This window comes from Anarrhichthys ocellatus, unplaced genomic scaffold (assembly GCF_004355925.1).
Source record: "Anarrhichthys ocellatus isolate YVR2014 unplaced genomic scaffold, GSC_Weel_1.0 scaffold72, whole genome shotgun sequence".
Classification (NCBI taxonomy): domain Eukaryota; kingdom Metazoa; phylum Chordata; class Actinopteri; order Perciformes; family Anarhichadidae; genus Anarrhichthys; species Anarrhichthys ocellatus.
Genome location: NW_022280102.1, coordinates 431,885 through 459,089, shown reverse-complemented (window position 1 = coordinate 459,089; position 27,205 = coordinate 431,885). Strand labels below are relative to the sequence as shown.

At 42.0% G+C, this 27,205-nt stretch overlaps 2 protein-coding genes across 6 annotated transcripts in view; both read right to left on the bottom strand.

Moving 5' to 3' along the window:
• Positions 1–22,454, bottom strand: part of pitpnm3 (PITPNM family member 3) — an 84,752-nt gene extending 62,298 nt beyond the window's left edge. For all 3 annotated transcript variants that reach the window (XM_031873458.1, XM_031873459.1, XM_031873460.1), the window contains exons 1-2: positions 21,978–22,454; positions 6,639–6,734 (exon numbers count right to left, since the gene is read on the bottom strand). In XM_031873458.1, the coding sequence (XP_031729318.1) occupies positions 6,639–6,734; positions 21,978–22,002 (121 nt within the window). In that variant the 5' untranslated portion in view covers positions 22,003–22,454. The remainder of the gene's footprint in view (positions 1–6,638; positions 6,735–21,977) is intronic.
• A 2,701-nt stretch (positions 22,455–25,155) lies between these two features.
• Positions 25,156–27,205, bottom strand: part of kiaa0753 (KIAA0753 ortholog) — a 21,005-nt gene continuing 18,955 nt past the window's right edge. For all 3 annotated transcript variants that reach the window (XM_031873638.1, XM_031873639.1, XM_031873640.1), the window contains exon 18: positions 25,156–26,843. In XM_031873638.1, coding sequence (XP_031729498.1) covers positions 26,690–26,843 — 154 coding nt within the window. In that variant the 3' untranslated portion in view covers positions 25,156–26,689. The remainder of the gene's footprint in view (positions 26,844–27,205) is intronic.

Genomic DNA, 27,205 nt, shown 5'->3' with positions numbered 1-27,205 from the left:
CTTTCAACTCCCGATACCAGGCACTATGAAAGGGAGATTGCTTCGGGGATTATCCCATAGAAAATGGCATAAACAGCCTGTCAGGTAAGTAGGGTGCCGAGGACGGATGGCATGGAAGCACCATGAGTAGAGCTCACAAGCACACAATGTGTGCGTAATCGGATAGAGTGAGAAAGAAAATGTGTGAAAGAACGTGTAGTTATAATTCCTAAACAGTGCTTAAAGTGGAGCTTTGCAGTGCTACCTCTCACTTTATGTAATATGTATATTTTTAATGGCTCATTTTACGTGCCATTATAATTTCACATACAAATGCTGTTTGCTTTGTGTTGCTTTAATAGAACTTTAATGTGCATTGCTATTTTAATCTTGCTTCTCATACTTGTAATCTCTGTTTTATCCTTGTGCAGCAGATTACATGAACAGGTTGTTGTGCAGCAACAATTTCATTCGAATCAAACACTGCAGCAGCTGATTTCCCTGATCAACACAACACACATTTAATCATAAAGAAACAAGAAATCAGTGAAATCACCCCCTGCAGCGACAGAATAAAACATGTCCGTGTGTCAGTGGAACATGGCTGAAATCCACTGCAGCAGAGGTTCATTGTTTAGTGTTAGCAAGATGACATTTTCTCTGTCATCCAGACAACAAAATTATGCAAATTATTCGTCTTTCTGGTTTTACTTCCCAGTAAAATGTTGCATGAATTGATTCCTGTTTGACCTTTGACAAGGACTTTACTACCAGAATGTGAAAGCTGCATAATTCATGCGGTTTAAAAAACGAAAAAAAGATGAACTGGATCCACGGGAACATTTTATCAAAGGCTGTTGGGTCAGAGGTCTACTGGTGCACAACATTAAATCCACATCCGCTCATGACTTCTTGAGATAACTTGTTAAAAAGATGAACAGCATGAAAACAAACTGTCCCGTGAAGTTACAGGAAGGTTGAGTAAATGCTGACAGCAAGATAGAATTTATCATTTCCTCTTTTTCAGAGCCGCACATGTCACATAGATGCAGGATTAAAGTGAGTGAAGACAGGCGCGGCGATGTTGATTGCTTTACAGACACATTCTTTCACCAACAGTGCAGACAAACAAAATCAAGGGGGAATTACATGTGTGTGAGTGTGTGCTCTTGTTCTCCTATCATTGTGAGGACCATTGGTTTAAAAGTTAAGGTTAGGGCTCAGGAAAGCATGATGTAACAACACAAAAAGTGGCAGAGTGATGTCATTCTCTGCTCGGGTAGACATTACTCCACTTTATCTTTACATAGCAAATAGGGGACAGTCCGCCAACTGCCATAGAACTCGACATAGCCGGATGTAGGCTACGTGTACATGGACGAAGACATCTCTTATTATTTAACAAGCCGGTTAGGTGACAGTATTCTTGTAATAAAACCGCAAACAAGTCGCAGATTCAAATTCATCATCAGCGGAGTCTTGTGATTGGTTCGCTCGCTCAGTGCGAAAGCGTTTTTGGTCAGACGGACATAAACCTTTACGTGCTGGTCCCTGCAATGTTACAAGTATATGCGCTGGTAGGCACATTTGAATAACCTTTGAATAAGCCGTTTCCAGCCAAGCTAAGCTAATCGGCTCCTGGCTGTAGCTTCATGTTGAATGGACAGACGTGAGAGTGGTATTAATCTTCTCATCTAACTCTGGGCATGAAAGCGAGTGAGCGTTTCTTGACAAAATGTTAAATTTTCCTTGGAGGCAGGTCTTACTATGTCATGGTGCAGATAGGCATATGTGAACCAGCACATTTTAGGATTATTCTGACAACCTTTATTAACGACTTTTGTCATCAAACGTCAGTTCAGATTTGCAAATAATAACATCGTCACCCGAGTTCACACCCAAAAATAGTGCAGAGTGGAAGCCCTACTTGCATACGGACATTGTTTACCTCCCGTGGCAATTTATTATGTCATTAAACTGAGGGAGCAGCCAACACCATGGCTTTCCTTTCAGGGTCAGTCTGTCAACTCAGCTCATTATTTAAATTCATGTCATCGAATAACGAATCTGGATTAATACACAGCGAATTTGTCAACAGCTCACATAAATAAGCAATGCGACAATTGCGTTGGCATTCGCTCAAGCAGCCTGAAGGCACATTCAGTCCCGATAAAAAATGAGACGTTTCACCCGTGTGTGCAACTGTGTGTGAGAGGTAAACATGTTGAGTGTTGCTCGGGGGGGAAGAGGTATGATTTTTCATTTTGGTTACTACTGGCGAGCGGATGGCCCTGGAACTCAGATTCTTCAGAGGGAGTAAAAAAACAGGAAGTGAAAGCAATCCTGCACAAATACCTCCCGCTGCTGCTGCTCACCTGCGGCCGAAACAGAAAGAGCAGAAACACCTGAATGAAGGATCTATTAAACATACATGTATAAAGATATACGTATGTGTATATGAGATTACACAGCACAGAGGATTTACTTACAAGCCTGATTTAACACACCAAAACAATTCATCACCAGAAATGAATTCTGTTAATTGTGTTGAACCACCAAGAAATGCCATTTTATAAAGCTTTTCAAAATCAAGTGTTTAAATAGAAACATAGACTACAGAAATCCAAATATTCTCACAAATAACAAAACTGACACGGTTATCCTCAACCCAAAACAACGCCAGAATTCTCGTTAAACAAATATTTAAACTGCAGGCTTTGGTCCCAATGAGCTTTTTCAGAAAACTGATGAAGATGAGATGGAGCTATTGGCAAAGTGAAACGCATGGTGCTCTTCACTGTAAGCGGTTAAAAAACCTTTATTCTATCGGCTTGTTCACACTGAAACTCAGGGATCTCCACCGTGTTTGAGCATGTGGCTTCTTCACTGAGAACAAAGCTTCAAACTGTTCAATAGTAGAGAAGTGCACTCTCTGCTCGAACACCAGTCTGTGTTGCACTTCTGTTTTCATCGTCGTCACTGCAGGCCAGCTCTGGGGTGCTGCGAATGTGTGACATTATACTGATCCTGAGTGTGTGTGTGTGTGTGTGTGTGTGTGTGTGAAAATGTGTGGGGATTTGGTAGGGGCAGCTGTGCAGATGTCAGAGGCGTTGATCAACCAGCCAACATCTGTGTTGCCTCCACACCATGTCGCAGGAACACTGGCTGACACACAACAACATTACTGACATGGAGGGAACCTCAGCTCTTCATGACTGCAGTGAAATATATTTGTAATTCAAAATCATGAATAAAATAATTTTACCAAATAATTTGTACGGTTTACAACATCTTCTATCCGTAGCACCTAGATTCAGATAAGATAATACTAAAAACGTTTTCTTTTCATTACACCGCTTTATTGAATACGTGATTCTGATGGTCAATTAGGGCATTCTACGGCATTCAGCAGACCGCTGCTATGAGTTACAGGCCGTTGCTATTCACAGCTTCTTGTGTGGAAACAATGTGTGAAAAAGTAGATTCACTTGGTAGCTGACTCTGCTGTGATCATCCAGTTTAGGGGACCAACGTAGTGGAACAATTTAACATATTCTTAACTGCAGTCATGGTATTTGATAGTTTAGTGAATCTTTTTACAATCAATGACTTAAGTCTAAAAGGCCTGAAGACGCTGACATCAGCAGAAGCTTGGCATCTTTCCTAAAGAGGCTCTGGCAGACCTTTACTACACCCGTTTAAACTTTGACGGCCTTTTTGCTTTCAGCCTGCTCTTCCAGAGGTGAGGTCAGGTGACAGACTAATAAAACTACTGCGGCCACAAAATAACTGATTGGTTGCTTTGGCTTTATGTTTGGGACCAGTGTCCTGCTGCATTCTTCTAAAATTGTATGAAAATCAGGGCTAATGCAGTCCTTCAGTGTCAACCCAGTATGATTGTGAACACCCTAAAAAAAGAACACTAAAGAATAAAAGCCATCTTTAGAAACCCTATGGTCACTGTTTGATTTCAAATCCAATCAGCTGGATTATAGAGGAAAATAAAGGCAGAAATGTCACGTACCTGTGGCCTGCACTTGAGGATGCACTTTCAAAGCTCTGTTCTTTCAACAGATCAGGAGCGCACTGTGCGCTGACACTGGCCAAGTACATTGGCTAGTATAAAAAAAAGGAGCACCACTTAACACTAGACTTCAACTTCCAGGATGCAGGAAGAGCCCTTTGAGATGCCTCATCTTGTTTTCAAGAGGCTCCTGACAATAAATTACATTTACAAAATAATCTACACAGAAACAGAGACATGAGCAAGATAAATGGTTAAAAACACACAGCAGACGACACAGATAAACAATAACAACAACAGTCAGGGCTCGTCTTTTTAGCAGAAAACTGAGCAAATTCCTTACAGCCTTCATACAGTCTCACGGATTTCTTGGTGCACTGTGTTACACAGTGTAGCTGAAGGCATTCATCATAACCACATAAATAAAAGTCCCCCCGAGCTTATTGTGACGGATTAAGTGGTCGGCCTATAATATTACAAACACCCCGTCGGTCACTCTTTAATGTGATTCTTTCAGTTGCTCCCGCTGCTTTTTATATAAAAGGCTGAAATTGCTTTTGGCTAAAAAAAAAACATATACCCAGTAGAAATAAAAGTGACCAGAGCAGCTATATGCAGCTAAGATTCAGAGTCACAGTCTTGCAGTTAGCAAGTGACTGTAGTGGGCCTGCAGAGTTCTGGTTTCCCTTTTCATATTGAGCAGGTTTATGTTTGGAATAACTTGCTCTGTCCTGCAGAGAGACTGCGCTCCACATTCTCCATGAGCTCAGACAATAAAGTCACATGGCAACTGCAAAGAAAAGACACCTTTCAAACATCTCCGCCTTTCTTCTCTTGGTTTATTTCTTTAGCTTTGCTGTACTTCATGTTTTAATGTTGTTCTTTCTATAATGGAGCTTCTTTGTTGATTGGGGACAGCCGTGCTTTCATGCAGCTTGAAAGGACAATTCAACTGGCCTGTGTGCATCAATGAGTGATGGCAAAAATGAGATGTGATATGTTTGGTCTCTGAAGAACAAGCCAGCAAATAAGCCAATTACATAAACAACAATTTTGATGTGGTTTGATGTGGTTTTATGGGGGCTATGTCCTGACTTCCTGGACACATGCGACACCACAGCATGTCGTTTTTACACTTGAGTTTTGTATAGTTTAAACAAATGAGATATAACATCATTAATATGTGATATTTAAATGTGCCTGTAGGTGGATTTCTTTTTTTAAATCTTTGGACAGAGCCAGGCTAGCCATTTCCCACTAGATCAGTCTTTATGCTAAGCTAAGCTAATCAGCTGCAGCTTCATATTTACTGCAGAAACATTAGCTGTATCATTTGTCTCATCTAACTCGGCCAAAATGTCCAACTATGTATACTTCCTTAACTAAATAACATGGAATACAACCACACACACACACCAAACATCTGATTGTGCACTTGTGTACGTTTGTTTGACACGCAACGCACCAGTGTGCAGTCTCTCCCCATGCTATTTAATTAAAAGAGATAAAGGACATCTTTGCCCTCCGTCCCTTCACACTCGGTAAAGATATTTCACTGCTGAGTGTGGAATCTCGTGCAGCAGATGTGTAAGTGAGGACGATGGAGTACATCGGTCCACATACAGCACATGTTATCTTATCCCCTCGGCGCTGATAGGCGCCTTGACACCGGTCTCACAAAATGAATTCTGAGCAACGTGGAGCACTGCTCCGTGACAGCTGTGATAAGAGGTCTGCGGCGAACGTGCCTTTTATGGCAAACTGAATGTGCAAGGGAAAGGGAGTGAAGGGAAATCAAAATTAAGGGAGGGAGGCGAACAAAAGATTGAGGCAGGAAGAGTGAAATGAGATAAACAAAAGTGAGTGTGAATGACAGCGGACAATAAAAAAAAATGTATTAATCACATTTCCATACACTTCATACTGGGGCGCTTAAAATTTCCTCCACCGACAAAAGTGGAAATGGAGCAGAGCAGACGGTCTGTAATCCGTTTCCCACTGAGACTCATTTTCATCATGTTTTCATATAATAAGAAAGAATGTTGGACACCAGAATCTCTCAACACACCCCTGGCTATTGACTGACTTAATATAAAATAACATGTGATAAAAACAATACAGCTAAGTATCTCTATCAACAGTCTCTCGGGATGACCACTTGTAATGGATAATTGGTGGGATGAGTATTCCACTGATTCACTCCCTCTGGGACAGTAAAAAGGCTGGTAGACGCATATCTTCTCAAGTGTGTCTATTTCTGTTCAGTCCGACATCTTCAACTAATGTACAACACTCTATAACAGAGGAAAGTGATATTGGTTTGAAACAATTAGGAATGATTATTAATACATGATCCATTTGTCACTCATTCTGTCTGCTTTGTTCTGAGAAAGGACTTTACTGAGCATGTCTCGTCCTACAATGGGTCTGCACAGTTTTTCTGTTTCTATTGAATGTTCTGGTCAACACAGAAACACCCGTGGCAATGACTACATGTTAGTTCCTGTAGTGAAAACAAGGGTCAGTTTAAAATGCTCAAACAGAGGTTCGGATCATTTCTGAGACTATTACTGGTGGAGAGAGAGAGAAACAACACGGTGAAGATAAAATGGGAGAAATAAAATGCAATACTAACCTCTGGCATCAAAGAACTCCTCATCAGAGCTTTCAACTGATTCTTGAGCAATGTTCTGCAGACACCAATGAGCGGCGCTGTGCTTTCGTGATGATCCTGTGGGTCAGAAGAGGAAAATAAAATCTGCTTTTAGACTGAAAGGAAGATAGCGGGGCCATGCCATTAATCACACAACTGGAGGACAGGCCACTCAAACATATTTATATCATTGAAAAGCAAAGCGTCAATGCCCCAGGTGGGGATAGATGGCCTTTCGAGTGCCACAGCAGGTGAAAAAACCCAAATGGACTTTCCTTTGTGCAGTGTCATAGCACACAAGTGTCTCAGCAACGGAGGCCAGGCAGTGTTTTATGACCTTCTGATACGAGAGCAGGGATGAAAAGGGATTTAGAGCACTTTCCATTTGTTGACAATATTTACTCTCAAGTACCCCAGATATAAAAGCATCGCAAACAACAGAGAAGAGCAATTTATTTCTCAAAACTCTTCGAAGCAGAAAGTGACTGTAACACAGTCGGGTGAAAATGACAAATCCTGCTCTGCCGAGGTTGGTATTAATTTACAAGATTAATTAGGAGTTACAGGAGCCTTTTCTCTTAATGTTATTCTGCTAAACTGTGTCAGGGTTAAAATGCCTTCCAAGAGCAACTAAACATTGGGCAGTATTTTTGCTCTTTCAATGCAATTGATGTTTTCATGCTCTTTGGGACAGCGACTTTAAGAAGCCTCGAGTACCTCTTAGTATTGTTGCACTCTGATGATGTAATGAACCACGTTTCCCTTCTGGCCCAGTGTCACAAATCATGAAACTCCATTTTCCCAAAGTCTGGGTCCATTGCATCCTTCCTGACTTTACACCACGGACACAATGTGGCAATTTGTCAAATGTTTCACTATTAAAGCATTCACACAAGATATTACATCATATAAATCATAGTTATTCACCCATGTTTAATAAAAAGGCCCAAATGGCACTGTTAAATTCACTAAATTGAGGTGCTTTCAAATGATATAATAGTTCAACTATTCATTCTAACGTATACTGTACCTGTATGCATACAACAGAAGGCCGTTTTGCTTATTACATTCTATGCATACAATTATTTACTCTGTGCTGGATATGAGGTTTCCCTCCAGGGATATTAAACAGTTTCCACCCATCACTTTGGCAATTCACACAGTACACAACCCAGTTCAAGCGCCTCTTCATCCCCTGCATTTCGAAATGGTGTCGGTAAGAAACTCGTCCCTGGGGGTTTTTGCGATAAATGGTCATCTCTCCAGCAACGTTGCAATAGGGTATCATTTTCAAGAGAAAATGTCCATTTTATGTGCGGTGGTAGTGCAATGACATTTCTATTAGAAATCAAAATTATTGATCCATTCCTACTGCTTCACGAAAAGCACACCAATGTATTATTTCTGTTTGTACATTTCTCACACACACCAACCGTTATGACTCCCAAATGTAAAATGCTCCGTAAAAAGCCTCTTTATCATTTTCCATTAGCGTCAAGAAACCATGAAGAATCTTAAGAGAGCAGTATTTAAAGAAAGTACCTTGAAACTGCTTTCTAAGCACTTTAATCCAGGACAATTAGTCAATATGCCAACCAAGTTAGGGATAAACTGAAGCTCTCTTTCTCTTTTACTTTTGACTTAGCGGAAGATCTGCCCGTCAGCAAAATTGTTCACCGGGATCCAAGCAAAGCCTTTAACCCTGTCAAGTTGGAGGATTAGTTCAGTCCTTGTGCGGAGAATTTAATGTGCATCAACATGCAGACCAACAGCGGCACAGATACATTTGTGTCGACTAAACACGAGAACTTTTGGCCAGATTCTCTGCTCTCACAGTGAAATAAGTCATTATGGCACACAACATCAAGATGATCATTATCTTCTAGAGAGCACTTCTCTCTTTGAAATTGGAAATATGTCTCCCCCCACTTAAACAGGAGCTATAAACTGTATGCCTCGGCCAACCGGTCAAGTTACAGTTTACATCCATGTCTGTCCAAAATGTCATCACTTCATTATTTTATTCTATTAGACATTTGTGACAACTGTCCTAATTAGCACATCAATTCTTGAGTTATGGTTATTCTTGGCCCAAAACATGTTTTGTGAGATCACAGTGATCACCAAAATCCAATCGGTTCATCCTTGAGTCCAAGTTGACGTTTGTGCCAAATCGGAAGAACTTTTCTCCAGGCACTCCTACGACATTGTGTCACGAGAATGGACCAGACGGACAACGCACAAACGTAATGCCTCTGGCCATTATAAAGTTGTAAAAATGTAAAGCTATTGTTTCACACGAATTCTGTTTTGCTGCTTAGTTTACATACTTGGACAAACAAGACAAGAGGTTCAATTTATGCTATTTTCGGGGCATTTTCGAGCAGTATGGTTCACTTTTACCATTGCAAGGGAACAAGGACGAACCAATGTCTGAATGTAACAAGCTTGGCTGAGGTTGCTGGGGTGCAAACTTCCCTCCTGGTTCCTACATAGTGGGGACAAACTACACAGTGGACGTGCTTGTGAACGAGGCTTTTTATTTACATTACCTATAACCCCACAAAATAATGTAGTATAAAAGGGCACTAGTAAGCTAGTTAGTCGGACATGCTAATGTTTGCAAAAGGCAAAACCCAAACTTGTAGGCCTGCATGGTTACAAATTTCTGCCTGTTGTTCAAGCATCTAATAATGGACCCGTCACTCTCCACTGTGCATCCTTCTTGACTGTCTGAGGCTTTGAGAGAGTCGTGCTGAGGAGGCATATGGATGAGCAGAGGCCTTGCTGTGTGCCACGGTGTTCAGAGCTCCTGGACGAGGAGCTGATGGGGTGCACGGCATGAGCAAAGGAAAGGTACAACTTTGAAAAGTAGAAACACTCCCGATTTAGCCACCCCAAGCCAGCCGCCGCCGTCTTGAGCTAATGCATCCACTGGTGGAACAGACACAGATGTGTTATGGATGTTTCTCCAGGAGCTGTGCGTGCGTGTTGAATGTCTTAAAATGTTTAAGGAGGCTAACTAAAATGTGTGTGGCTGAAGCCTCACACCGGAGCGCCTATCACCAAAGCGCTGCCTTTCCCACTGGGTAATAGAAATGATTGCTGTAGCTCCCTGTAGAGCATTTCACGACACCATATCCCCACAGCTACTGAGTGAATGCTTGAAAGAACTACGGATTACGATCACACGACCAGCAGCAGTGCAAATCTGAGGAGACAATCCCGCTTGAAGCCAAGAATTATGAATAGGAACATTTTGTCAATAGTGAGAGCCGATGTCCCATCTATTCACGTCTACAAGTCGGCATGTTGTATGGGTTGGTGACAGGAGAGTGCTCCTTCATGTCTCTCAATCTCTATGAGAACAAGGCCCGTGATTGTAGACAGTGTTGTGGAAATCAGCGTTCGTGTAATTCAATTGTAGTCTCAAGCAAATTGGAAGTGATTGGCTTAACGATGTTGTTTGATAATTAACAACATCACTCACAGATTTAAAACTCTTTGTGAGGAGGCTGAACCAGATCAGTGAAGTGTTTACAAACTGATCAAAATACTTTGAAATATTTCAAATAGTCACACTTACGATATAGTTATGTCAAAGCACTAATATGTGTCGATGCATGGGACCAGAAGAGTCCACGGCCATGCTAGCAGCTCTGTGAGGCTGTACTATGCCACAGCGGTGCTTTGAGCTAAATGCTAACATCAGCATGCTGACATGCTCACAATGGCAATGCTAACATGATGGGAATGTCATCTGTTTTCAGGTATTTGTCAAAAGCAAAGTATTAAAGTACAAATAAGTATTTGACCTGATTTTGTCAGGTGTTTGTTTTTTCAGTCCTGAAATTGAAAGTCTTTTTTTTTTCAACCTCATACTTCTTATAGTTCTTTAGTCAACTAAAACATTTGATGTATTCGTCTTGTTTTGGCCATTGGTGAAGCGTACTAAAACATGAGTTTTATGAGCTGGACTGTTTTTAATTTTAAAGAAACAATGGTACTGAAAAATGACTTAAAATGACAGTTGTGAAGGAATGTAGGTAATATATCCAGACATGACCATGTAGTGCAATATTCCTTAAACTTGGTTATATTTTCTTTGAACAATGGACTTTGGCTGAAATTAGGCTTTTTATATGTTTGCCTTTTCATGCACTTTAGTATAATTACACGTCAAGACAGATGTAATGGATATTTCCCAGTCACAACAACCATTTATTTCATGCCTTTTCAACCCTAATTGAGTAACCATGAAAACAAATCTATACGACTCAATTTCTAGTTAACATAATGTGTTATGGAAAAGTTTTGGGTGGTATTAACAGGTTAATATAGATTTTAAATCTCAAGGAGATTTTATAAATTACATATTAGGATGTTCCAGGTTTCAGTGTTCAACAGAATCCCCTACCAAAAACAGCAAAGGGTGATTCAGCAGTTACTTTGATCAATTTGCTTTTGTCTGCAAAATTAAAGCATGCAAAACCGAAACAGCTTGTCTTTTGAATCTAAATATGCAGCTTATGGAAACCAAGAAGAAGAGAGGAAGAGACTTTAATGTGAGAGAGGCCCGGCACTAGGTTCAAAATCTGTTTGCAAGTATCTAAAAAGCTTTACTTCAGAGCAGCACAACACAAGGCTGCTTGTGACTCATCTATTTCCTCTTTCATCTCTTTCTTTCCATTATCCACTTCCAGCGGTGTTTACACAGCGGCCTGCAGCCGGTTGAAACGGTGGGCTGACAGCATCAATCACTGGAGCAGCTCCATTGCAGTCACAGGTTATACACCGCTCTATCTGTCTATCGCATACAGGTATGAATCTGCAGCTTCACTACCAACACACGGCTGAAGTCCTACCCATGTATGAGGAGGTAGTGCTGAGAGTCACAGGGACAAATGTTTGACTGTGACATAGTCCCTGAAAATGTTATTCGGTAAAAAAAAGGAGAATATCAGGCAAAGAGCTTTTTTGTCATATAATGTTGGTCTCTTATCAATTGAAAGCGAAAGCCTGCACTCAGGACTCGCCAGGTCCTTATGCTGGTCAGTAAACACCTCAAAACGATAGGCTTTTTAAACCGCTGTGTCTCGTTCCTGCTTGTTTTAAATACAAGGCCTCTGATCTTTCCCCTCTGCTCTTCTCCCTGTATACCAACAGCTCCACCTCCAGTCACCAGTCCGTCAAGCTCCTGAAGTTTGCGGATGACCTGCCCCCATCACCCTGTGTGACTCCCCCGACGACGCTGTGGAGTCCTTCCGCTTCCTGGGCTCCACCATAACCCCACGACCTCAAGCGGGAGCCTAACATCAGCTCCATCACCAACAGGGCTCAGCAGAGGATGTACTTCCTGAGGCAGCTGAAGAAATTCAACCTGCCAAAGACAATGATGGTGCACTTCTACAGAGCCATCATTGAGTCCATCCTCTGCTCCTGCATCACGGTCTGGTACGCTGCAGCCACTGCCAAGGACAAGGGCAGACTGCAGCGCATCATTCGCTCTGCTGAGAGGGTGATTGGCTGCAATCTGCCGTCCCTCCGTGACTTGTTCGCTTCAAGGACCCTGAAGCGAGCAAGAAAGATTGTAGCCGACCCCTCTCACCCTGGACATAAACAGTTCGAGCCCCTTCGAGGCTGCGGTCCATCAGGATCAAGACCTCACACCACATGAACAGTTTTTTCCCATCTGCAGTTGGGCTCATCAACACAGCCCGCGACCCCCACTGACTCTGTCATCCCCAGGACAATTTCCTACCGGTATACTCCCCTGCACATCCCTTCTATGTTTCTATATTTAAAAACACTTGACACTTTTACATTACACTTACATCATACTTGTTTAAAGTTCTGTTATCTGTCTGTCTGTGCACTATATTTTATATTTTAGTGTACATTTTAATGTTTCTATTTTTTGCACTGTGTTGATTGTTTGATGTTACGCACTATCCACCATGTCAAATTCCTTGTATGTGCAACATACTCTAGCAAATAAGCGGTTCTGATTCTGATACAGCATATTTGACATGTGGAGAATTTTGGAGAGTTGTTTAAAGGCACCTTTGACGAAACAGAGTTAATTTTAGCTAAGCAACAGAAACTGCAAAAAGAAACTAGCGCCTGAGAGAGCTTTCGCAATTGATCATAATGACAATCAGAGTGAAATTGCTTTCAGTTTGTTTTCTATTTAGTCTGGTTTAGTTTCACAGTGCACAAATTGAAGTGGACTAATTAAAAAAATATTTGCTGAGGGGTGTCTACAAAGGAGCGAATTTGCCGGGAATGGCAGACTAATGTTGCTGTCAAGTTTTTTCACTTTGACTCGGAACTGATCTCCTGTGCACACAAACCCCTTCACCCCCAGTTTATCTGGACTTACTTTATAAACCAGTAACCAGTTTTGTGGACTTTATTTAGCATATTCTGTGTGGGTATATTACTGCGTACATAACTGCCCAAACAAACAGCACCAGAGTGTCATTAAAAAAGACTAAATGTTGGCTTATGAAAGCGCCCTTACCTAAAGAAACTTCTGCAGTCTAATATTACAAACAAAGGGAGGGAGGCAGATACTGAACAGCTGCTGTTACAGGAATGTATATTATTTATATATATATATATATATATATATATATAGCTTTCTGGGCAACAGTTATTGTATAGAAATCTGTAGACAGTGAACCATATATTTGTTTTCGTGGGTGAAGGTGATAAGAAGGGTTTCTCGAAGAACCATTTGATATCCAGCTAAACCTGTGGTGACTATTTGCTAAAGATGTGTCTGTATTTATGGATGAAAAAGCTAAGTCAAGCTATCTATTTTTTTAAGTGGATGTTAACATTCTTCATCCTGCATGGCTCACGTTACACAATATTAACACAGGGAGAAGATCTCTCTCTCTCTCTCTCTGGATCAGGTTATTCTCTTGAAATGCACCCTATAATTTATGACTCTATGTGGTATTGTCCATCGAGTGTAATTGCACAGATACATAAGATTTACGGGAAATTCAATACAGACATGTTACCTGTATAGGGCTATGATATAAGGGGACATTTTTCTGTTAAAGAAGCTGTGAGGTTATGGATTGATGTTGAAAACTCTGGGAGATGAGTGAGAAATAGCTTGACTGCAGCCCCTGAAATATATATGCTTCATGTATATGATTTATTCGCTAATTCAGTCATCATTGCGCTCTGTCACGTTTTGCTTTCATTGATACACAAAGTTTTCCACCTAAGCCAAACGTAAAAATACTGTTTGACGCATCAACGTCTGTATGAGCTAAAACAACATCGACCCCCTCTACACTCAACAAACAATGCCAACTGTCTGTATATATACTGTATATATACAGTATATATACAGTATATTGAGTCGATAGGAGTATATATACATTATATGCCAGCGGTGGGCCGTCAGGGCCAGCAAAGCCTTCTCTGCTGGCCTGAACAGAATCACAAAGTTATAGCTATTTTATAATGTAATGATTTTTCACAAATATACTACATGCATTATAATTTTTTTTCTCATTGCACAGCTCCTGTCTTCCTCTGTTGCTCTGCAGCTTGTTTTAAGGAGAGCTTTTATCCAATCAGATTTCACCTCTGTGTCTCTAGGTAAGAAGAGAGGCCCGATGCCCGCTAGGTAGACTTTGCAGATTAAAGTAAATGGGGACGATATTGTCATAGTGTTCAACCACTCAGATCTTTAGTTTGACATGTTGGGCGTATTCTTTGACGTGCCAGAGTATTCTCGGTAGCCTACAAGTACGTCAGCATTAACGTGCGGCTCAGCATTAACGTGCGCCGTGATTGGTCAGTGGGCTAGCTAGCAGAAGTTAGTAGTAATAGGAGTTCAAGTTGAAAGATATGTAAAAAGTTATGACATTGACGTGACATTTTTAGCGTCATTCTTGAGCAGCAACAGCAGCATTATTTAATTAACTCACTATTGTAGACTATACTATTTCTGTCACAGTTCTGCCACTGCTATCCTCTATAATCAGCTCATTCAGTGCACCTGCTAGTCACACCCACCTCATCAGCTCATCACTCTCACCTGCTCACTCTGCTCACTATTTAGACCCCAGTCTCACACACACACACTCACTGCCGGATCGTTCTCCGCATTCATGCCAGACCTTCCAGCGTTTACCCGCCGACGGAGTTCCCAATGGGAATTTCCCATTACCGACCCTGCCTGTTTGGACTTCTCCGCCTTGCCTCTGCCCCGGTAAACCCCTCAGCCTTCTGTCCCCGACCACGAGATCCTGCCTCTGTTTCCTCCGAGTTCTGTCTGCCTTCTCCCTTGACGGCTTGGCGTTCCACCGTGTGGGATTCTACACCTGTGCATATCCTAGACTGTTACCTGTTGTGTGTTCAGTTGAGAATAAAGCTTTGATTCCAACTATTCAGTGCGTCTGTCGTACTGCTTCTGGGTCCTTACCACACCAGTTACAATTCCAATGCCAACAACAAAAGTAAATAAATAAGCAAATGTATGAAAGAAACATTATTCTTAGCAGATGACACAGCTGTTCCCCTTATTAGTATTAAACAACTCAATATACACACAATGAATTGCTGGTATTACCTGTCTTTCTTGTATGGGTTTTATTGCATTTGAGACGACAGTTATAGGCATCTACTCGAGTAGAATGTAGCCACACTTTCAATCTGTTTCTTCTCTCTGCCATGATGTGTGTCTCGCGCTGTACTGTGTGTGTTTGTGTGTGTCAGAGCAAAGCACGACTCCGCCACTCGTGCAAAGACACAGAAACAAAAAGAGAAGGTCTGCAACGCTGCTTTTTTGTGTCTCACCCCGTAACTTCTAAGGCACCGATAGCAGCACCGTTAACTCCGGACCTTATCGATACTCTGGGTATTTACTGTTTTATCGGTTCCCGTTTAGAACCGGGTTTCGGGGGGGGGGCCTCCCTAGCAACGGTCGAAGCTTCAAAGCATTCGGGTCAGCCTCAGAAGCAATCAGATAGAGCATATTATGTTTGTTTAGTTGGGAAGACTTGGTATTATGATGATAGGATTGTATGTTACAAGATTCTGTGATCCCAATTAAAGGGTCCAAACCAATAGATTCATTTCAGCCAGAAATAAAATGTCCATATGTAGAGATATATATATGCAAGATAAAAGCATTCCAGCTTTGAATGTGAAATTGCTTCATCGTGAGCTTGAAGAACGTCCTCATAAAGTGCTCGGGGTTTTGAGGATAATGAGCCCTCAGCATTGAGGACGGCCTCATAGGATTGATTTTTGGTTCTTAATCGGTTTCCTCACAGAATTTGTCCTTGCCGGAGCTTGATCTCTTATTGCCCTCTCTCCTCTCCTCTCCAACCCAGATGGTCTGTAAGCTCAACAACTGCCAATCTCCTCATTTTGTAATTAGCAGCCTTTCATATTCACTCTCTCTCAACTAACGGCGCCCAAAAGATCTACCGGGTCACAGAGAGGAAGTGCAGGAGGGCTCTCTGATGATGCAAACCACTTCTGAATGAACACTGGACAATCCACAACATCAGAGTGCGATATCTACCACAACAAGAGGAAGTCCAATGAGGTTTTTCTTCTGCGCATGGAGAAACGGGAGGAAATGAGAAGTGCCTCTGCCCCTCATCTTAAATATGCAACATGGCCAAGTATAGAGAGAAAAATCCCATGGACCTGACTGGACGTGAAGGAAAAACATTGTGATTCTGTGTGTTTATGTCCTGCCACAGTGAACACCCTGTGGTTCACAGAAGGTAAACAATAAAGAAAAGTCTGCCTGGTCCTCTGTGAGCTGGAAATAGCTATTAATAGCCTGTCATTAAACCTCATTTCAGCACAAAGGTAAAATCAATCTCTACAGCCAATGAGAGACTTCAGAGAGCTTGATCCCTCCTCAAAAATGAATCGTTCGCAAACACACCTTCCAGACATTATCATCCTGGATGCTATTTATCTGCAGTGCAGCTACGCAGATCAGCACTTGCATCGACTGTACATGGGCTGCTACACGCCTGCACACTCTCCCCTTCCGCCTATGCAACAATGGCCACACATAGTACTGCATCTTCAGCCTGAGGATGACTGCATGTGAAGGGATTACATTATAAACTGCATGCTCTCATGATTTTAAATGATGTATACAGTACGCATTGGGTGAAGAGGCAACCACTTAACTGCAGCTGGCTGGTGAGGAGATCACAAACTAACTATAATCCCAACTTTAATTGTTGTACATTAAGCATTTGATTATGAATTTGGGAGGGTCAGGAAACAAGTTGGCCTGAAAGCTAGCATTGATGTTTTTCCGACTAATTTAATCATTTTTATCTTCCGACAAGCAGAACATTCGCATTCATTTGGAGTGGTGTTTCTGGTCACCTGGTGAATGTGAGTCCAATATCCAATGCTCTTTTAGCTTTGTGAAAAATCATCTCGTTAGCTGCTAAATGCTCCACTTGGTGGTATACAATTAGAAGTGTTTTTTCTTTTACTAAAAACAGCTCCCAAAATGACAATAACGGTAAACTTGCCTGTTGAAAAAACAATGGTTAACCTCGACAGTCTTATGCTCGCTCGACAGTCAATTTGTGATTGACAATTCAACTGGTTGCTCTCTGACAGGTGCATCCAATTAATCACTAATGTAAATTAGCCGAAACCGGTAATGGTAATGACCTACCTAAAACATTTACTACAAACTAGTAGATTTTAAAGTTACCGTGTTTGTGATATAGTCCAGCATTAAAGAGCTGAGAGTGCGCCATCAAAAAGCCTATTTAGAGACTCTGAAAGCTTCCTCATAGCCAGAAATCTGTGATTCACTAAAGTAGAGATAGAAAAACACACTTTCTGCCTCACACTCTGTATTCAGACACCAGTGTGACGTCAAGACATTTGGCAGTGGCAAACAACAAGTAGACTGGTGCCCGGCTCCAGGTGAGACGGTCCCCTGCCACCGCCTCGTCTCCCGACCTCAAATAGCAGCGGGCCAGCTGCTGTGTGCATCGTGAAGAGCTGCTCCCCGACACAGGCCCGGTGTGCTTTCCCATGACAAGAGCCTATTAAATTGAAATTAGCACTGTTTTGTATGATCAAATAAAATAACAGAGGTCACGGGCTGAATGCATTAGCACAGGCCTCGGTAGAATTCAGAGAACATTGTGCGCTGCTTGTTGATCAGGCTGTCTGGAGACCTTTTGCCAGGACAACAACCCAACACACAACCAGCTGTTGTGGTATAATGTAATATATAAAGTCTTAAACCGAGTGACTGAGCTGGATTTGAGGTATCACTGACAGCATCAAATAAAATGTTTTTTTTGCAGAAAATGTGCCAGCAGTCTATTCCCAAAACAACGTGGCAAACATGACAGATTCAACACTAAAATACTGCCAAATATTCAGGATCCACCTTCACAGAGACGGAGAAGGAAGCAGAGAGAAGAAGAGAGAGACTGTTCATCAGCATCCTTCTGCTCTATTTTTAGCTTGACGCTGAATCTCAGCAAAACAGCAGGGTAGGCTACCCATTTATTCTATTTGGACAGCAAATGAAAAAACATACCACTTCGGACAGATCCAATTTCATCAAATATGACAAATACGAAATGCTCCGAGGTGCCATATCTCACACTGAGCGCGGAAATGGTTCATAACGTCTTAGGGAGGACAAACAGTAGGGATCAGTTAAGACTCTGGGAGGGAAGGATGACGAAGATGACTGAAAAATATGAAGAATTCTTAAAGAGATTTGGCAGCACAAGACCTATCTGGCTTCAGAACGCAGCTGGAACTGAGCATCTGCATTTCCCTAAACAAAGTAAAATTAAACAAAAAAACAACATGTGTAAAATGGCTAATTGTCATCTTTGAATGTGTATTCAACAACATTAAGAGTCTACAGCCATGCTAGCAGCCCTGTGAGGTTGTAGTGGTCATGGCGGTGCTTTGAGCTAAATGCTAACGCACGTTATTACGGTAAACTTATCAACAGAAAGGACTTCTGAGGCTGATGGGAATTAGTTTTGCAGCTATTTGGTCATAAACTGAAGTGTTGAATAAATTAAAATATTATCCAGATACTGACGCTAGATGAAACGTTAAAGGACCAGTGTGTAGGACTTAGTGGCATCTAGCGGTGACAATATCCCTCCACTAACCCCTCCCTTTCCAAGCATGTCGGCGGGCTACGGTGGCCTTCAAGTAACGCCAAAAAAACCCCCCGTAAAAGGCTTCCTCTACAGCCAGTGTTTGGTTTGTCCATTCTGGGCTACTGTAGAAACATGGCGGTGCAACTAGCAGACGAAATTACAAGGATTCTTAGTTTCAGCTGATTATACACTAATAAAAACATAGTTTTCTGTCTATAGATGCCCCGGAATCCTAAACACAGGACCTCAAAGGCATCACCCAAGTGACTACAATTCATCTTCAGGGGGACATGAACATGTGCAACAAATTTCATGGTAATTCATTTATCAAGACATTTAATCCAAAACCACAAAACGCAACCTCACGATGGCGGCGCCAGGGAAAAGCTAGGTATCACGGACCACCGAAGTCATTAACGTACATCATCTGGGAACCATGAATATTGTAGTTCACACTAATCCATCGAGAAATTGAACAGTATGAATCAAAAATACTGATCTAGTGGTGGTGCTACATTCAGGGAATCAAGGAAGACAAAAAACGTCATAGCAATCCAACCAATAGTTGTTGAGATACCTCAGCAAGGACCAAGTGGTGGACCAATCAAGTGATTGAAGACAAAAATGGCTATGTTTGAGTCACACCTGCTTTGTTTTGAGGACTGACGCTTTACTCATCACAGCCCCCATAATTCCTGAACCCTCATTACTGCTCGAAATTATCTCAGTAAGTGAATCTGGGCACAGGGCCATCATTTCTGCAGAAGCTGAGAAAAGGCGCTGTAAACTGTAAAGACGGTTCATAAATGCTCGTTGCCATACTTTAATGATGAAAAAAATCGATACAGCACTCCTATATTATCCTTGCCTTTCATTTCATCGTCCTTAACAGTGCAGATGTAGCTCCCATGTGAGTCAAGAGAGAATGTTTAAACTAGAATTAAGAAGTGTAGAATCCCTTGCAGCCCTCTTATAATTGAAAATGACAAAGATAAGAGCTGCGTACATAAGTGAAAGTCTTGAAATTAGAAAAGTCCGTCCTGTCCATGTACATGTAGACTTTAAAGAACAATGATTCTACGGGAGCCGCTCTACTTCACAAGTTATGACGTGAGCTGAGGTCAAGCGATATTTAATGAAAACAGAAACGCCGCCTGCTTGAAATATGAATGCACTACCAATAAACCCATATACTTCCCATTGCTTTTACTCTGCCACCAGCCTGCTGGAGCATCACAGGGTTCATGATTTCATAGAGCTGGGGCTGCGATGATGGAAAGGCCTCACAATGTAGTTTCTATTAGCGAGGGAATTTTACGGTGAGGCTCACTGCAATATAATTAAGATTAACTGAAGAGGCCATCCAGTTGCAGCATTCAAAGAACCAAATTTGTATTGTGAGATCGGCTACTAAAAACCGGACTATTTGCTTGATTTTTTTTTAGAGTGGAACAAATTCTCGGTGACCTGAGAGGCTGCACCTCACATCTTCAAGTACAATTGACACAGATTTGGTACACATGAACAAACTCTTTAAGAACAGTGACCCAAACATCTGTGCCTCGGTTTCAGAATGACAATGACCTTCAGCGTTTTAGGTCTGCATTTATTCCTTTTCCTATTTGTATCATTTACAAGGTCTTTTATTAACCATGTAACTGGCTTATGCCTCATGTTGGATCTACTGTGCTGCCAGTCTTTCTTCAAATCCTCATACCTCTATTTCAAATTAGAAAACCATTGCACTCCTGTATAATTGTTGGCCTCAGAGTGGTTTAAAAAGAGACGACTCGAGATGAATCCAGATACAGAAAATACATTCTCTAAATTGAAGGAGCCCAAGCAGGGATTGAATGGGTTAATGCAGCCACTGATCTCTCAGCCTGGCACTTCTTCTTGAAGACAGGCAAATATTTGATTCTATTTCAGAGACGATCCACTTTGTATGGCAGTGCACCCTCGTATCTAGTGAGGATGTAGACAGCAATATTTTAAAGCCTTAACCATATTGAATAAAATCCCCTCTCCATTGTGACACGTATTGTCCCCACTGAGAGTAATAATGATCTGATATTTTATTGATCTCTGCAGGGAAATTGTCTTTCTGCCCTCGCCTCGTGGAAAAGGGCGGAGCACAAACCCGACATACAGTACAAACAGCAAGCCTGAAGCTGAGAGAGGTTCAGTGACTTGCTCAAAGGCTCTTCAGCTCGGGCAGAGATGCTTGACGTCACAAGGAAATAGACCCCGGGCCCCAGAGCGATGAAAAGCCGGACTAGTCACAATGCCCCCCCATGCTGGCTCCAGCATGATTGTCAGGATTTTACATTAGCTAGAAAGTAGAACCTGTGTGTTGTTGCATCAAATACACAAAGAAGAAAGGCACTGGGCTTCCAGTGGTCTATTACACTGCTCAAAATTGCAGTGCTTTCTATTTCATCTATTGTTATGATTGCCTCTTTCTTTGAGCAAGCATAATTTTAAGGCAATACTACTTTTGAATGGGCAACAATAAAGCTTTTATGCAACAGAAATGTCACAACCGCAGGGGCCGGCTGTCCTGGAAACACTGGCGCACACATCCAATTAACAATCAAATGAGCTACATACAAAAACGCCCGCTATTATTAGCAACGCACTGAACTCCTCTGTATTATTCCCGGTTTACTCTTGTCCTGGACATTTATTTTCTGATATAGTGTAATTGTATGAATGGACATGAATAGAACGCAGCACGCATGTGTGCGCTATTTGTGTCCTGTTGATTCTGTGACCTGATTGGGGATTTCAGCAAAAGTTTTTTTAGATACGCTCACATCCTGAATTTGAATAGTGTCAGCTGTTACCAGTTTTTTTTGTTTTTGTTTTTTTTTTTGCCTATGGGACCCTGCAGCATCATCGAATCTGATGGGTCACACATTTCGATGGAACACTGGACCCGCAGAGACAGACAGGACAGATAGAACAGATATGAGGACAGACCAAGCTGGACAGTCCACCGGACACACACACACACACACACACACACAGAGGTCCGTTTTCAGACCGTCGCACATTCCTACAGATTGCATCCAAACATGCAGCGCGCGCGCGTGCCAACATCCAGCGGCACGGTCTACCTGTTAGCACGAGACTGTACGCGTAGTGTGCCCCTTACCTTTTCCTCTCGTCTCCTTTGACATAGTGTCCTCTCCCGCGTGTCTCCGTCTCTCTGAGGTCACTCGGCAAAGCCGTCACGTTAAGTCTGCGACGTTAAACGGCGGCTCGTCCTCCCGCCCGCTGCACCTTGACGCCTGCTGGACTGAAGCGGGGTGAAGCAGGCACGGAGAGCTACAGCTGCCGCGTCGGTCTCCTCTCACCGTGGAGAGGTGGGGGGGGACACAAGAGGAGAGGAGAGACAAAAAAATACTAATTCTGCAGCTGAGCTCTCATTCACCTGAGTCAAGTCTCAGAGCCTCCGAGCATCGACCCGCCCATGCCGCAGACATACTTTGGGTATTTGTTGTATCTGTGCAGACTTGGCTCACATGTCATGCCCACCCCTCCCCTCTCTCCTCTCTCCTCTCCACCGCTAACATCAGCCAGAGTTCCCCCAAAAACAAGACCCCTGTCTGCAGCTCGACTGCCTCCACGCGCACGTCCGCGTGATGCTGAATGGCGTCCCTCCTCTTTTCCTCTCACCGTGTCTGACTTTGGAAAACGCTCAAGAAGTAGGCTATCCTAAATGAAGGGGGGGGGGGCTGTTGTGAAAACACAAATCAATTCCATTGGATGTATTGAAATATGGAAATAAACCGAATGTTTGGTATATAAACAAATCAATGTAATGTCACACAAGTAGCCCCTGTTGTAGACTTTATATTTCGTATTTGTAAAAGAAGATGAGGTATGAAGATTTAGTGAGGGACAAAACATAACAGCAGAACCATTAAAAGAATACTGGAGGTTCTACACAGATGACTACATTTAAAGTTAAAGTGAGTGTCATATAGGGTGTGGTTGTAGCATATCTGCTAGACTATATATAAAATAATTAATATTCCTGTCTGCACAGGCATAAAGGACGAATTACACATCAAATACAAAGTAGGTAAAAATCCTTGCGAGTGTCACACATAAGCCTGTATTGTATAGGCTACAGGATGGAGGTTACAAAGCCTTTTTAAGAGGATGAAGAAAAGATGAGGTGTAAGGATGAAGAGCAGGAGAGACACTAAATCACTGCAAACTAAGGATGAATGGGTGACAGCTAAAACACCTGTCAACCGTCCATCACTGAAGCAGCAGGTATACCGCCTTGGTCATCGGGGGCAGTCACCAGGCAGGAGAGAAAATCAAAGAAATCCTTTTCTCCCATTTCGCTTTAGAGATAAAAGAGAAATGAAGCATATGAATCATGTTCCCGAAACTTTAAATCCTTTTAAATCCTGTTGTGAGATCTGGTCTAATCTGACGGATGCTTTACCTAATGGGTGCCTCTAATTCATTTGTAAGCTCATCTTGATCTGCACTACTGCAATACTTGACCCGAATTGCTGCAAAATAGGATTTCTCACTGAGTGCTTATGGGGCAGACATTACACTCTATAGCGAGGGAAGCCGCCTTATTGATAACACCTGCTGTGTTTACCCCTCCTCCTCCTCCTCCTCCTCCTCCTCCACACACGAGGTCACACAGGCAGTACGACGGTCTGGTCGGGGTGTCGTTTGGCGGCCGTGTCCACACAAATGAATATTGATAGAGGAAAATGCCTGTGGCCAAAAACATTGCCCTGGAATCTGAGGGCTGATCACGCTACGTTTCTAAACTCTATACTAGGAAAAGATGCAGCCAATTTGTATTCGTCATGAAAGCGATGTGACAATACACTCCTGGCCCAGCACACTGAGCTGAGATCCCACAAAGAAGACAACTAATGGGAGAAAGCCTCAAGGCCAGGAAGCCAGCAAGACAGATCACACTGATTACACCAAATGGCTGCACTGACTGGATACAAGTGGGAAAAAAACCAGAGGCTAATTGCATTAAGTGAATCTCTTCTGCAAGAAGAATTCTCTCCATGCCATTGAGCACATAACTCTGAATCCTACAGCGAGTCCACATCAAGAGAGATTGATTTTACAGCAACATCAAAAACGGAGGAAAAAAACACCAGAGAGACCGCCAACCGTGATGTCAAATCAGACCAGAGGCGTAAAGTGTGTGTGTGTGTGTGTGTGTGTGTGAGAGCTTTACTCCTCTGACTCCAAATATGTATTTAATTCACAGCTGTAGTGGTTTCTTTGTAGATCAAGATTTGATGAACAAAACACATTAATAGTCATGTGTTGTTAGGTTAAAATACCGAACAGTAAATAAAGTAGTTAAATGAGTTACACTTTGACCAGCTATACTGTAATATGATGTTTAGAAACTAATGCATCAATAGTAATACATATGTAATACTCTCAAAGGGGCCACTTTGCAGAGTAAGTATTTTAACTTTTAGTTCTTTAAGACGGGTATATTTTGATCATTTTTGAGTTTTACTTTAATATTTCTCTAAATTCAGGACTTGTAGCCCTACTTATAAAGGTTATAGAGTAACAGTGCGGTATAAGGATATGATCCATCTTTTGATCAAGCATCATATCAAAGACTATTTAATTAAATCTCCTCAATTTCTTTTTGGTTGATGATCAAGAAGTGCATGGCTGATAACTTTTGCTTCAATCGAAACCCATTAAATAAACAACCGAGGCTCAGCTCAGCCGACAGGAAAGCAGGAAGTTGAATGAGTTGATGAGGGAGGATCAAGGTGAAGGTCATTCTGCATGTCAGAGTCTCTTCTCCATCTTAACACCGTAATGGGTTTTTCTCCATAACTCTGCTGCATCCACTGCTTCAGACTCACAACCGCTTTGAGGTCGACTTAGAAGCTTTTCAGTCTCACACTCCATCAGTGTGAATTTGGTTGCCTATCTGCAGGGACCCATTCTTCTTCACTTGTTTCATAACTAGCTTCTGGCTCTGAGACCATTGATTATCCCCCCAATAAATGCAAAGCTGCGTCTGAATTAATAATGCAGACAGTCAAAAGCTGCCCAGCAGTCACAGGTGTCTTATGAGGTCCCAGAGTGCAAATGAAGCCTCGAAATGATTTGGACTAAAAGGAACTTTCATGAGGCGGAAAATGCAAACAATGCAAAGTATGTGCATGACAGATGGCTCAGTGAGAAATAATAAACCAACCCTCAAACAGAACATCATTGAGCACAGCAAACAGGAGTGATAAACCATTAGATCTAGTTAAAGTACAGAGCGTCAGCTGAAAACGTTACATAAGCGCCCCACGTGTCACAGCGCGGCCTTGACGCACCTGTACGCCAAAGTGCCCTCTCACAATACATCATGTATACATCGCAGTCAGCTGTGTCCTCTCCAATTCTGAAATGAGCTCTGACAATGAGTCAGTGCTGGCTGGTGTCAAGGTCTAACCTCTCTGACCATTTGCAATAATATGTGCAAACCAGTGCTAGTTTTAGACGATGAACTCTAACATCTGCTTGGGAATGTTCAAGCTTATGTGACAAATGTACATACAGAAAGCAGGGAGCCAATTCTCTGGGTTAGCTGACAACACAGTCTCAGTCAAAAGTGTTGCAAAAATATGAAAATATATTATCTCTCAACTCTCGGCGGACTCGTTTGGACATTTCTGAACCATAACAATGAAAAATTGTCAGAAACTTGCACTTGAAAAATGAACAGTCATTTCCTATTCGCCAACGTCAGAACGACCTCAGTCCTGTTCGTCAGTGTGAAGACAACACCACCTTCGCTTCAAGCCAACCGATTTCCCATTGGTCCTGGATTGCGAAGAAGAAACAGAGCTGGAGCCTGTGAAAGACCGCACGTATTCAGACGCCCACGCAGAAGCCAACGGGAGAGAGAGATCCCAGGCAGCTGATTCAATGTGAGCTAATTCGTTCAGTCACTGTATGTCCCCTGTCAAGGGCTGGTCCCCAGAGGCCAGCAAAACATCTGGATGTGTCCGCTCTGCTCCGACTGCATGGCTTTCATGTTGCTCACAAGGGGCTCAGACATTTTCTCGGTCTGCCGAGTCCATCCTTTGATATTTTGCATTCAGAATTGACAAGGTCAGTGGCAACAGTATATAAACTAGTGGCCATACTCGATTTGGCTCCGAGGAAAGAAATAAACCGAAATGAAGAAAAGCACTGAAGAGATCATTAGAAAAGTGGTGTTTAACCAATTTAATAAAAAGAATGTCAGCACGTTACTCTTTACTGGGATAACACATTTACCAGTGAGGTGTTTGGACCCTTTATTTAGACATTAAAGCAAAAGAGGAACTCAAGTTGTCCTTCCAGCATCATTTCGGTGGGGACCGTATGCAATTCATTTGTTTCTGTATTCCAACGTGAAAATGGAAAGTGTGCGTAATCCTCAGGGATATTTAAACCAAGAGCAAGGGGAGGGCGGTAATCTTATAATCCTCTGTAATGGTCTCTCCAAGCTTATCGAAACTAAACTAACTTTCCCAGCAGAATTCAATCACAGATACAGATGGACCATAAAGGGTACCGTGACTAATGCTCCCTGTACAATTCAACAATCTCGTCCGCTTCATTAAAAATATATCTACAATCCCAATTAAATATAGATCTTTGTAAATTAACTAAATAAGTACATACGTGAAAGAGTTACATTCCAAAATGAAACATCCGCCTGAGAAACTGGAGAGAAATAATCACAGTGCTTGGTCGACAAAAAGACCCGAGGTCTCGGATATTTACATATATCTACAAAATAAATACACATAGTATGTTGTAAGACACTGCTACATCCATGATGCTGTAACATCCCTATTGGCCGACCGAAGCAGCAGATGAAGCAGGAGGTGACTGGGTCGGCTGGAGAAACTCTGAGGTGAAGACGGCCTCGGCGTACTCCTCCACAACATCCTGGAACTCTGCCGCCACGTCAGCCAGAGCCTCCGACAGCAGCTCCTCTGCCAGGCTGAGGGACACGAAAGAACACAGGAATCAGGAAAAGAGAAACATTTTTCATAATTTCATGGAAAAGTCTGAATCTAATCTCTGGCAAATCATGTTCTGCATCACAACAAAACAACCATTTCATAAAACTAGAAAAGAGTCAAGACAATGCGATGGTTGTAATATTCCCTGTTATTATCTATTGTTCTGGCCAATAGATTTGAGACTATAATTGCTAAAGGTACTTAGACACAATAAGATATATAGAGATAGACATATATATAGATATATATAGAGATAGACATATATATAGATAGAGATAGACATATATATAGATATATATAGAGAAAAACATATATAAAGAGAGTTACCTATGCGCTGTAT